Below are 13,060 nucleotides of genomic sequence, written 5' to 3' on the forward strand. Positions count from 1 at the left end.
TGATCCTCTAATCCCCTTAGCCAAGGTGTGAAACTGGGTGTGGGTCCCAATCAGCCAGGATTTCGGGTGAGCTCATTGTGAAACCTGGACGATCTGATTTCCTCGTGTCAGCATTGTTCCCACATCATCATAATTAATGTTGTTCCAGGTTCAACATTGCAAGTGACCAATCACCTTCTTGTGACGTCATTCCTTTGCGACTTCGAAATACCCGCCTTCGATTATTTCGAAATACAAGTGAAGAAGTGTGTGCTGAATCTATGAATCAAACTATCACCTGGAAACATAATTAACTGGTCCATAGCTGTGAAACTGGACATGAGTTCTTGATTCTATGGAGATTAACAGTAATCCAGAAATTTACAAATTTGTCCTGGTACATCGCGTAAATGTTGTCCCTGGGACATTGTGTAAATGTTGTCCCTGGGACATCGTGTAATTGTTGTCCCTGGGACATCGTGTAATTGTTGTCCCTGGGACATCGTGTAATTGTTGTCCCTGGGACATCGTGTAGATGTTGTCCCTGGGACATCGTGTAAATGTTGTCCCAGGGACATCGTGTGATAGCTTGTAAATAATGGAATGAAAATTATTGATTGTTATTAACTTGTGAAAAAGAAGTGTAACAAATCCACATGTTATGTTCTTACACCCTTACAGAAACTGTGACTCCTTCACAATGTCAGGTAAATGTCAACTCATGTTGAATAATCAACCAATCAAGCCTTTTATTATCACATGCAATGTTACACGTACAACTGCAATGAAAATTTCACCCCCTTCTGACCATACATATATTGCTTAAACATCACATTGGGAAGACAGGTCGGAAACAGTTAGGAAGGTCAGAAAACAATTTAATTAATAGATGAGGGGAGAGGAGGAGAAAAAAGAACTACAACCAGACAAAGCTCCTAGAAGACTGAAATGGATGATGGTTGCAGCATGCAAAAAGAAAATGATATCTGTTGACTACAGCATATGCTTTCTCACAGATTACCTTGTGGGAGTAGCTGGACCAAACTCTATTGGTATTTCAAGTTTGAAATCCCTGTTTGACCAGACTAACATTTCAGATGAGGTACCTCTTGACATAAAAATCCTTTTATGTTGTCATAAAACTAATGTTAAATTCTGCTTTAAATACACTTTATTGTACAATTTACTTAATGAATCGTGTTCCTTAGTTCTGTTTTTATTTATATGTATTTATTTATTTGTTTTATAAGGTAATAGATGGCCTAATCTATTTGCAGTGTGAGGTATGTTGAAAAGCTTGTTTGATCATAATGACATAGCATGTTTACGTTTTTTGTAATGTATTTGAAAACATAGGTGTATTTATGTTATTTTTATAGAATTTCCCTCACATTTATCCAATACCAAGCCAAATCACTGGAAAAATTTTGGATGGGTCCACAAGAGCACAAAGTGCATACTTTTTGAAGGTATGACTTGGACTGTGGTAACTATGTTCTTATCACAAAGGGTTTATAAGTTGCCACTATAAACAAACAGCATTTTCCAAAATTGAAGCCTTGTCAGAAGAACCTGAAAAATACCTTTCTGAAACCTTTTCTGTGTAAAGACTTGTTCAAAAGCAATGCACACAGATTAAAACATTTCTGTCTTGGCCAACTGATAAAGAACACCAAAAATTGAGTGGTGCGTGTTGAGTCTGTGGTCTTGATTTGTTTTGTACACACTATAGAAATTAATTAATGTAAACCAAAAATGACACTTTCTATATGTTTGTGTATCTGCAGAATTAATTACAAGTCTCACCTGACAAGCTTTTGCAGTGTCATTCTTGACAGAAAAACATACTTGTCACATTATTTTTATTTCCAGAAAAACATCTTTCAGATGTATGAGAAATTGATTGGAGCCTGTCTGGAAAACGGCAGCCACTGGACCTTGTTTGTAAGTTGCACAGATTTTGCACTCTCTCTAGTGCATGATACTTTTCAGTGTCCCTCATTAGGAATTCTCAAGGCCCAAGCCTACCATATCCATCTTTTTACAAAACAGTTTTGTGACATACCCAAGAGGACCATAGTCTATATGAATTCATTTGGCGAGTCGGAGGTCAGAAAAAGTGCGGTGTTGAAAAACTGGAGGTAATTAATTAACATATTTAACATAACATATTTAATTTAATTGAAAGCATTACCGAACGTGGTTATTGATTTCTCTATATGCTTTTTATTTGTAATAACTGCGATCTCTCAGCTCATTTGCTTCAGCAAGAGGCTGCGCTGGAGAGTGGACCTTGTCACATGTGAGCCACCCACATCAACAGGATGGGAACTCATGTGGAGTGCATGTCATAATGGTACTGAAAACTATAGCTTTAACCTATATAAGTAATGTTTACATTTTTGCCTATTCAGTTTTTAAAGCCTTAGAGGCAGGATGGTAAAATCTCAATTTTTTTTGTAGATTGAACCATTTCAGCAGTAATGCTTTGCTTTGGTTGCTCTGTTTTTTTTTTTTTCTCGGGGGGGGGGGGGGGGGGGGGTTAAAAACAAACAAACATTTCTTTGTTAATCTAATTCTTTTTGTTCTTTTTTTTTTTTTTTTTCTTCGTCAATTATTAGTTTGCCCAATCTCTCATTGACGGTAAAACACAAGTGGAGGAGTACAACACTGAAATCACAAAGCTCAGGTCCCGACTTTGCCACTACTTATTTTCCTCAATAGGTAAAGATAAAATTAGCTGCCTTCTTTTTCTCTAACATTGGAAAATGTAACTTGTACTTAAACAAATTATATTTTGCAGATCGAACTAGGAAGTGCAGTCAGTGCTGGTGTGTGATTGCAGCCAAAGACCGGGTACACTATGACATGTCCTTAGCCATATAGATTGTTTATTTAATGGACTTTGTTCATTTGTTTTTTGTTTGTTTATTTCTTCTTCTTTTTTTTTTTTTTAATTCACAGGTGCAGTGCCAGAAATGTGGTGCATACAAGCACATGCGTTGTTCAAAGTCTGTTTGTGGCATCTGTATCTTCTGTGAGAGTAAGTCACAATATAACTAAACAACGTCCAAAAATGTTTAAAGTGAATTTTTTTTTCGTAATTTTGCCTTTGCACACCAGGACTGTGTAATTAAAGTGGACGTTTCAAGATCCAGTTTTTACACAAAACTATTTTAGACATAACTGTGTCGTATTGTGGGGATTTCTCTTCACAATTAAATTGATATAGTGCTGTTTATATCATTCTTCTTTATGTAACAGCACAGTGCAGCACAGCAGAGGGAAAGGAGTTGTGCAGCATAGTGGGTGGCTATACAGGAGGAGCAATAGAAGTAGCCAGTGAAGAATGTCATCAGGGAAAGCATCAGGCAGCGAATGACAAAGGAAAAGTTCCTAAGGGAGAGAACATCTGCAGCAAATCGACAAGTAACAGTGAGATAGGAAGACTGACAGTCAGAGATGAAGGTACACAGACTGAAGACAAAGAAAAAGAAACAGAAGTATACGGCACAAGTCTGAGTACAGATAATGCTGCTGCTGATGATGTTGACAGGATCGATGCAGATACAGAATTCCAAACTGATTCAGAAGGAACTAGTACAGTTTACAGAGTGCATGGTCGCTTATCTGTACCAAGCTCAAAAAAGAAAACCTACACAATAACAGAAGACGAGATCAAGCGCAGAATCAACGCAGAGAACATGTCAGTTCATGTTTTCAGAGGTTTGATTGGGGTAGGTATACATTTCGTGATTTTGATGTCACCTGAAATAAATCCGGGTTACTCGTATCAATGAAGTGACAATGTGGCTGGAAATTGTGCATTTGCTGCAACATATACACAATTACACCATGTAAACAAAAGCATTTAACTTTGTGCGCGTGTGTGTGTCTCTCTCTGCTCTTTTGGTGTTTGCACTTTTTCTTTTTTAGGGCCGTAAAGCCAAACTGCCCGCAATGATTCTTGACAGGCCTAAGAAGGCCAAAACTAAAGTAACAGTGTTTAGTGTTCTGAGTGAAGAGGAGGCTGGGGAGCTAGCCCTCGGGTTTGCCGGAAGATTGGCCTGCGATGTCACAACAGACATGGTCTGTAAAGGCATCGACCATTCAAGTGCTGATATGACAAAGTAAGTTAGTAAAACAATATGAAAGTTGTATCTTTTTTGGTATTATTTGTCATTTCCCCGTATTTGGGTTATTGGTGTAACATTGTTAATCTTACTTTCTAATAACAGACAGACTCTTCTCAAAATCCAGCACAATCTTAAACATGAGCTGACTGATTCCTCAACCTTCAGTTTGCTGACACACACCTTTGGCCCCGCTGCACTGGATTCTGTCATTTCATTCCTGTGTGAAAAACTTGATCTTGTTTCTTAAATAATGAAACCTTTTGTGACTTTTGTTTGTTCTGTAAATCAGAATCTTGAAAATTGTTCATTGTTGTTCTAAGTTTGTGTTAACTATTTGGCAAAAATGATTGGTTCCTAATCCAAACAGCATAATGACTGTTCTAACACATATCTTAAAAATGCTACAAAGAAAGAAAATTATCACATATGTTTCAATATGAATGTAATTGTGTCACACTCGGTTTGTAGTAGCTTTCCTGTTTTATTTTGAGTTTTGGTATGTTTACACTGTTATTTTTATTTCCCGTGTGTTCGTCTTCCCTTATTAGTTTTACTGTATTTAATTAGTCTGATTTAATAACTTATAATTATTTACTTTCCAGTGTGTATATATGCTCCTCGTTTGGATTATTGTTTGTTTGAGTTCTGCCTGTCTTTTCTATTAAAGATTTGGACTTTTGGACTATTAGTGGACCTCGTAGGTTTTTATTCTGTTCAATTGGTAATTGACTGGGTTTAATTTAGTGGCCTGGAAAACAGGCCGGAGGGGTCTGGTCATTTTAACCCCCTAAGACCCGAAATCTTCCATGGCATGCATTTTTAATTTCTCTTTGATATTTGGGCCGATTGGAACCCGATGAATGTAAAAAGAAAGAATTACCAGGTTTTGTTTTTTTTTACCTAATTTTTGTTTCTGAGAAAAATGAGAGCCACATATGAGGACATTAATTTGAAATTTCGATAGAACAGTTGCAGTATAATGTCCTCATAACTGTATATCAGGCACTTGTTGATCAAGATTTAGTATTTTGGTCTAAATAACCCAAAATGTGATGTCCACATGTGTGGACGCCAGGCTGGAGTAAAGTGTTAGAGCTATTTATACCTATGTAAACTTTTATACACTGGTTTTTACCTGTCTTGTTTCAGAAAGGTTTAAAAGGGTAATGTCCACAGTTTATTTGTTTATTTATTTGTTTGAATTCAACATATTTTATTAAAGTAATTGAGCTTGAACACAGAAAAAACTGAATCAAATAATCATAAAATCAAATCACTTGCACTATACTGAAGTCTAATCTACTCTGAGCTAATGCCGGTTTCCAACACTAATGATCGGGTGAAGGAGAGAGATGAGGGTGTGCACGGCCACTGGTGCTCTTATCCCTGTTCTTTGTGATACAATCCAACAGGAAAGCAGTCAAACCCTTGGACATTAGCCAAGTTAACGTTCACAAATATATACACACAGAGGAACTCTGAGCCCCAATGTCAGCATTAGCACAAACATGCCACTTCATACCAAATCTCAGTGTGAGGTCAGGTGTTAGTCTCATTCCATTATTCTGGCTATATTTTCTTACTCATTACTATTAAACTTATACTTAAGACTAACTATTAACAAAATCACACCCCAATAACTCTGTTATTACACTTTGTATTTAATCATAAAAAGGCTGGATGTTGAAACCTTTTACTTCTATTTTGTATGAGCCAGGATTCTCAACAGCTGATACTCTATGTCCAAAAAGTGACAGGTATCATTTTATGGAGCAAAAAACTTAAGAGCGCATATTTTATAAATAATACCAACAATTACAAATGCAGACCTTTAATAGTAATAAGTAATCCTTTATTTATAATGCATAGCAATATAAAAATAGTAACATATGAAAATATTACAATGGGCACAGATGAATTTGTATCAAAAACAGCAACCAAGCCAAAGTAATGAATAACACACATAAATAACAACTGCTTGAGAGACCAAACAATTTCTTTTCAACTGTTCCTTGGCAGAAAGTTAAGACAGCTATTCAGCTTTAGGTTTCAATAAACAGAAGTAATGGATGCAGTCCCTTTGAAATGTCACACAAAAGTCTACTTGTGCATATACTTAGCTTTAACTCTTCTCTTTTTTGTTTTGTATTCCAAAAGGTTTTCATTTTCTCCAGAGGATGTCTCTCTTTCAGTGGTTATCGACTGTTCACATTCATTTTCACAGACTGTTGGAATGTCGATGCTGGCCGAACGTTTCTTGCTAGAATACAATGGCCTAATTTTGCGTGCATTATCTGTCGTCTTTATTTCGTACTGGCATATACTTTTGCCTACTTGTTTTGTTTTTAAGACATTTGTATGCAGTTCATCTATCATTGGAGTAATACCCTCTGGAATGAATGCCCACTGTTTAACTGTGTCTAAAACAGCATTTAGTTTTCCAACTGCATCTTCTGTGCATTTTTTGTCTGTGCTTTCAACTACAGGAGTGTCATTCAAAGTTGATAGAGGACTTTTCAGAGAGTTTTTCATTTGTTTAAAATGGCTACAAGCCACCTTCAGGCAAGCACATGTGTTATAGTGAGAGAACGTACAACAAGTGCACTGAAGTGTTGCAGCCGATGCAAAAAAACACAGATTTCCAAACAAACTTGGCATTTTTATCACTTTCAAGTCCTCACAGTGTACAAAGTAATGCCTTTCTTTCACTGCAATTCTTGCCAAGGTAGAAATGTCTGTTTCCATGTTTGGATAGATGTCATTGTCAGCCTCTGCTAATTTTGCAAGTAACACTAGATGCTTGCAAAGAAGTCCTCGTAAGCCATATGTACAGTTGCAGTAGGACTCAACAGGGCAGACATCATACACCATGTCTTCTCTTGACTCAGATGGGACTTGATATGCATTAACTCCATGGCTGTTCTTGACTGTAATTTTAAGAGCCCAACCACTTTCCATCAGTCTTGAAGCAGAGTCTGAAACTTGAGACAAGGTGTCAGCAAACCTGTTTTTCATGCGGCCCACATCTTGCAGGGTTTTTATGACTGACAAGTAGTCGTCGGCCTTCCCTAGGAGCACTTCAATCAGATCATCCAGACGCCTATTCTTGTAGCCAGATAAAAACTGGTATTTCAGGCGGTGGAAAAATCTGAAAAACAGTTATTTGAAATGATTAGTAACTGTAATTGAAGGAATTTAAAGTTTTAATCAAGACTGTATTATTTTTTTAAAAATTGGAATACCTATTGCACACGTCTTTTATAAAGGAATGCTCTGTGCCGGTTTAGCTGATTTAGGCAAATCCACCTACTCTGTTTTTTGTTGTGATAACATAAAAAACGCTGCTAGAATTTAAAGGATTTGCCTAAAACCTGTTCTGGCAATGACATGACGAACCTACTCAGTTTAGCCTCTTGGATTAAAGCATAATATCTTTTTTTCAGCAATACAATTGAATGAGGTCAAAATAATAAATCATACCTTTCAATCACATTGTTTGTTTCAGAACGAGCGTGACTGAAGCGACGGCCGTAGTCACACCACATGTGGCCAATGCCTTCCCAGTGCTTCTGAAAATACTGGCACACCAAAGGGTATTGCTTAAATGTCTGGCAGAACTCTGCTGATGTGGCTTTAAAGTCGTCCTCCTAAGAGAATTGGATGCAACAGAATATATTTCAATCCATTTAACAGACCTATTGAAATCTTTAATATTATGTATTGAAGCCCTTTTCCTTTTATTGAATAACATTAAGAATTTTAAGTTATTAATAATATGTCGTGTTTTTGTATTAAGAAGCAATTATTTCTTCCCTTACAATGGCTAAGAAGGAACACTAAACCTATAAGCATATTTGGTTTCAGCATCTGTCTGTGAAAGAATCCCACTCACAAGTTCTACTGCACAGTGGGTGACACAATGATGTTCTGCACAGCTTAAGTACTTGTTTTGATAAGCAAGATAAGAAGCCAGTTTTAGAAATTGTTTCAAAAATCTATTTTGTATCTCTCTGTAACTTTTTTTAGCAACTGAAAGTTATTATGCTCTTAGTGTAATCAAGAAATCAAAATGTGAAATAGACAAATTACACTTACAGATGTGCAAGCTTTCAGCTTACAAAAGAAAGAAATGATTTCATTTCTCTTTTGGGTGTTAGAAAGCCCATGGACCCCGGACTCTGATTTTGAAAGCCATCGATTAACAGCCTGTGAATGTAAGAGAAAAAAAGTTAATCTGGAGAGAGAGACAGAGGAGCAGCTGTACAAAAAGCATAAAAGAAAGCTGACGTCCAAAAATAACTTTGTCACTCACTGGACAAGAGGACCTGTGCATTACAGAAATCAACCAGGCAAACATATTTTTAAATGTCAAAAAGAGCTTTGGGAAGCAGCCACCAGAAGATGAGTGCACTGTGGTCTTAAATGGATGGACATAGTCACTCAACATTTTATCCCTTTATATTCATTAACCTGAGTAGGTGAATATCACAATGAGGCAAATCATGACAACAGGACCCTGTTGTAAAAATGTGTTTCAGGTGCATCTTAGACAACGTGAAAAGAAAACAATGTGGTTTACCTGCAAGACATGGTACCAGCATAGAAGGATAGCTGACTCTGGAAAAACCTTCTGCAAAGCATTTATTTCCGCAAAGTCTTTGTCAACCATAAATGCTCTACAGAAAAAAAGAAAACACTAAATGAGATTAAACAGTATGAAAATGTTTTTGCTATCTCAAAGCACCACTTCAATGCCAAATTAAACATTTCAACTCACAAGTAGATATATAAAATACTGCATACAGCCTATAGGAATAACTTTAACAACTGGAAAGGAAAGTTTTTTGCAGCCCATGCTGCAGCTATAGCATTAGATTCTGGCATGTTATAACTTTTTTGAAAAGGAATTATTTCAAAATCAATAGCTGTCAATGTATTATTTACCTCGGGGAAGTTGGGAAATGCTCACAAACTATTCCAAGAACAGTTTCCAGGGTTTTCTGACTTTCGTTGCTGACAATAGCATAGGCCACAGGGACTCCATGCCCATGATCATCTCTTACAACAAGTGTGAATAAGGGAAATGAATACTGGTTAACGCAGTGCGTGGTGTCAACAAATACTAACTGTTTTGCATAGTTCTCCATGTTTGATTTCATTACAGGTGTCTGCAAAACAATCATTAGTTCTTGGTCAGATGTGTATGGTTGATAGAAGAGAACATGTTCTTGATGTTTTCCATTAAGTAAGGTATGTACAATTTGACTGTCTCCACAGTTAAAGTGCTTCTTCCTCATCATGCAGGTTCTAACACTGTCAATGTCACGTGGTGTGATAAAATGCTCTCTGTTGTGAAGATCTCTGTGTCCATGTTCTTTGGCCCATTTATGACATTCGGTTAGTATGATGGCTGGCTTAGTTCCAAGGGAAAGCAGTTCCTCAATCTTCCTCCTCAAATCACTGGAAATATTGTTGAAATGTGCGTCTTTTGGGTCCGAAGGATCATGCCCATCATGCTTATCATATGTACGCTGCACGATGACTGTGTGGTCTTTCCAACATTTGAGTACTTTAAATGAAACATAGGCCTTACAGCCCACTGCTCTGTAGCTGTTTCGACTTTTTTTCCCAGCTCTGATGCAGTTGAATTTGTAATAGTCTCTTTTCCTGTCTTTACCTGAGGCAACATTTAAACATTTATAATGTCCATGAAGGGTTAATGAGTTCAATTTTTCTAACACAACACTGAATGGGTCCTCCTGGCATTGTGAAACATGCACACAAAGTTGTGTGTCTTTTCCAGTTCTTTTTTTTTCGTCATTCAGAACACTTCTTCTAATTATGTCGTCCATTTCTGGTGGAAAAATAACGAAGGTTTAATTAGTCAATATTCATTAATTCATTTTAACTTGTTGTGGGGTTTTTTGCAATACAATGTAAATATTAAATATAATATTAAAATATATATATATATATAAAATAATATAAAACAAACAGGGGCTAAAAGAAGCTAAACTTTCATATGGTATGTCTCTGGCAACTTTAACATGATGTCTCAGGGACAACATCTACACGATGTCCCAGGGCAACTTCTACATGATGTTCCAGGGACAACATTTACGCGATGTCCCAGGGACAACATTTACGCGATGTCCCAGGGACAACATTTACGCGATGTCTCAGGGACAACATTTACGCGATGTCCCAGGGACAACATCTACGCGATGTCTCAGGGACAACATTTACGCGATGTCCCAGGGACAACATCTACGCGATGTCCCAGGGACAACATCTACGCGATGTCCCTGGGACAACATTTACGCGATGTCCCAGGGACAACATTTACGCGATGTCCCAGGGACAACATTTACGCGATGTCCCAGGAACAACATTTACGCGATGTCTCAGGGACAACATTTACGCGATGTCCCAGGGACAACATCTACGCGATGTCCCTGGGACAACATTTACGCGATGTCTCAGGGACAACATTTACGCGATGTCCCAGGGACAACATTTACGCGATGTCCCAGGGACAACATTTACGCGATGTCTCAGGGACAACATTTACGCGATGTACCAGGACAAATTTGTAAATTTCTGGATTACTGTTAATCTCCATAGAATCAAGAACTCATGTCCAGTTTCACAGCTATGGACCAGTTAATTATGTTTCCAGGTGATAGTTTGATTCATAGATTCAGCACACAACCATAAGTCTAGGCCTTTTAGTCCAGATTCTCTTCACTTATGTTTGTAAAATGATCAGGGAAGCTACTGCAATTTTGCCTGACCCAACCCCCGGGCCACGAAACACCCAAAAAGTTGGGGAACGCTGGTCTAGAGAACACTGGTTAGCTAATGCTGTCGTCAAGTAGCCTATCGCTAGCAAGCAAACAGCAAGCCAAGTGAGGAACATATGTATAATGCTTACCGTTTATTAAAGGAAAGTATCCTAAATTGACTTCAAATTCGGCGGACAGGCGGCGGTTTTTCGCTTCTTCACTTGTATTTCGAAGGCGGGTATTTCGAAGTCGCAAAGGAATGACGTCACAAGAAGGTGATTGGTCACTTGCAATGTTGAACCTGGAACAACATTAATTATGATGATGTGGGAACAATGCTGACACGAGGAAATCAGATCGTCCGTGAAACCTAGCCTCACCTTATCATGCAAATTCCTGAGGTCAGATGGCCCAGGATGTGAGTGGGCGTTAAGGTGTCTGGGGAGGGAACTCAAAACTGGATTATAGATGGCAGACAGTTGGTCTGCCATCTATCTTGGCTCAGGCGATTAGAGGATCATCGTTAGTTGCTTCACTCAACAGCCCGACTTTAGATGAATGATTCTGACAATCTAAATTTTCTTTCTTATTGAATGCACCTGCTGTGGAAAGTCGTACAAGGACTGTGCATGGACTTACCCTGTACAGAAGGCGACTACAAATGTTACCCAGGCTTAATACACAGAAAAAATTATCCCTGTTGTCTTTGCTCAATGATTGGTTTAAGTGTTGACAATCCAAAATTGCTAGCATTGCATCTTTCAACGTGTTTATGGGTAGATCTGAATGCACCAGGTTTAAGTGCAGCCACTCAGCCTCTACTCAAGGTGGTCATAGAACCAGGTGCAGATGGTCACTAGTTAATCTGGTAGTAGTATGGCACTTGGCCACAGGTGGCAGTAGTGGACTAAACTCCATTTGAGACTGCCCCAGCTGCTATGTGATACGTCAGTAGATCAGCTACAAATTGAAGATCATATGCAAGTTTTGGAAATTAAACTATGAATATTCTTAACTTGGCTTTAAAACTAAAAATCTCTAAATCTCTAACCTCAAAACTAAAAAAAAAACACATGGCAAACCACCCGACAAATAAATACATAAACCCATTTCTTTGACCGTCACCAGTTAATTTACAATGCCAATTAATCTAGAACACCGGCCCTATTTCAACTTCAGCTGACAGTATCTCACTGTATATATATTTTTTAATGGAACAACACTGAAGATATGACACTTCGATACAATGCAAAGTAGTCAGTGTAGAGCTTGTTCAACAGTGTAAATTTGCTGTCACCTTTATATAACTCAACACACAGCCATTATTGCCTAAACCCATGGCAACAAAAGTGAGTACACCCCAAATTGTGCCCAATTAGCTATTTTCCTTTCCAGGTTTCATGTGACCTGTTAGTGTTACAATGTCTCAGGTGCAAATGGTGAACATGTGTGTTGAATTTGGTGTTATTGCTCTCACACTCTCTCATACTGGTCACTGGAAGTCTAACATGGCACAACATGGCAAAGACTTCTCTGAGGATCTGAAAAAAAAAGAATTGTTACTCTACATAAAGATGGCCTAGACTATAAGAATATTTCCAACACCCTGAAACTGAGAAGCAGCACAGTGGTCAAGACCATAAGGCAGTTTAAGAGTACAGGTTCCACCCAGAACAAACCTCACCATGGTTAACCAAAGAAGTTGAGTGCACGTGCTCAGCATCATATCTAGAGGTTGCCTTTAGAAAATAGCTGTATGAGTGCTGTCAGCATTGCTGTAGAGGTTGAAGGCATGGAGGGTCAGCCTGTCAGTGTTCAGACCATATGCCACACACTGCATCAAATGGTCATTGTCCCAGAAGGAAGCCTCTTCTAAAGATAATGCACAACAAAGCCTGCAAACAGTTTGCTGAAGAAAAGCAGGCTAAGAGCATGGATTACCGGTACCTGTGATCTGATGAAACCAAGACAAACTTATTTGGTTCAGATGGTGTCAGGGGTGTGTGGCAGAAACCAGGTGAGGAGTACAAAGACAGTGTGGCTTGCCTCCAGTCAAGCATGGTGGTGGGATGCCATTGTTTGGGGCTGCAAGAGTGCTGCTGGCACTGAGGAGCTACAGTTAATTGAGGTAACCATGAATGCCAATGTACTGTGACATAC

The 13,060-nt window shown here is 38.2% G+C and overlaps 2 protein-coding genes across 6 annotated transcripts; one reads left to right on the top strand and one right to left on the bottom strand.

The window, feature by feature from the left end:
* Positions 1 to 97: 97 nt before the first annotated feature.
* On the top strand, positions 98 to 4,803 carry LOC112435657 (uncharacterized). 4 transcript variants are annotated; one of them, XM_076891076.1, is made up of 13 exons: positions 98 to 686; positions 996 to 1,081; positions 1,230 to 1,262; positions 1,359 to 1,448; positions 1,852 to 1,923; positions 2,032 to 2,120; positions 2,233 to 2,335; positions 2,601 to 2,703; positions 2,783 to 2,835; positions 2,944 to 3,022; positions 3,244 to 3,716; positions 3,916 to 4,109; positions 4,218 to 4,803. In XM_076891076.1, the coding sequence occupies exons 1-13, from the start codon at positions 641 to 643 to the stop codon at positions 4,360 to 4,362; spliced, it is 1,566 nt and encodes a 521-aa protein (XP_076747191.1). In that variant the 5' UTR covers positions 98 to 640; the 3' UTR covers positions 4,363 to 4,803. The 4 variants fall into 4 exon arrangements, with proteins under 4 accessions (XP_076747191.1, XP_076747190.1, XP_076747192.1 ...); XM_076891075.1 differs by having other exon boundaries at positions 98 to 1,081; XM_076891077.1 differs by lacking the exon at positions 996 to 1,081.
* Positions 4,804 to 5,930: 1,127 nt separating this feature from the next.
* LOC143412455 (uncharacterized) lies at positions 5,931 to 11,127 on the bottom strand. 2 transcript variants are annotated; one of them, XM_076891074.1, is made up of 5 exons: positions 11,050 to 11,127; positions 8,695 to 8,791; positions 8,211 to 8,321; positions 7,596 to 7,762; positions 5,931 to 7,263 (listed from the first exon to the last, which is right to left on the bottom strand). In XM_076891074.1, exons 2-5 carry the CDS (start codon positions 8,782 to 8,784, stop codon positions 6,216 to 6,218), a joined length of 1,416 nt encoding a protein of 471 aa, XP_076747189.1. In that variant the 5' UTR covers positions 8,785 to 8,791; positions 11,050 to 11,127; the 3' UTR covers positions 5,931 to 6,215. The 2 variants fall into 2 exon arrangements, with proteins under 2 accessions (XP_076747189.1, XP_076747188.1); XM_076891073.1 differs by lacking the exon at positions 11,050 to 11,127 and adding an exon at positions 9,060 to 9,368.
* Positions 11,128 to 13,060: the final 1,933 nt, after the last annotated feature.

This window comes from Maylandia zebra, linkage group LG12 (genome assembly GCF_041146795.1).
Source record: "Maylandia zebra isolate NMK-2024a linkage group LG12, Mzebra_GT3a, whole genome shotgun sequence".
Lineage (NCBI taxonomy): Eukaryota > Metazoa > Chordata > Actinopteri > Cichliformes > Cichlidae > Maylandia > Maylandia zebra.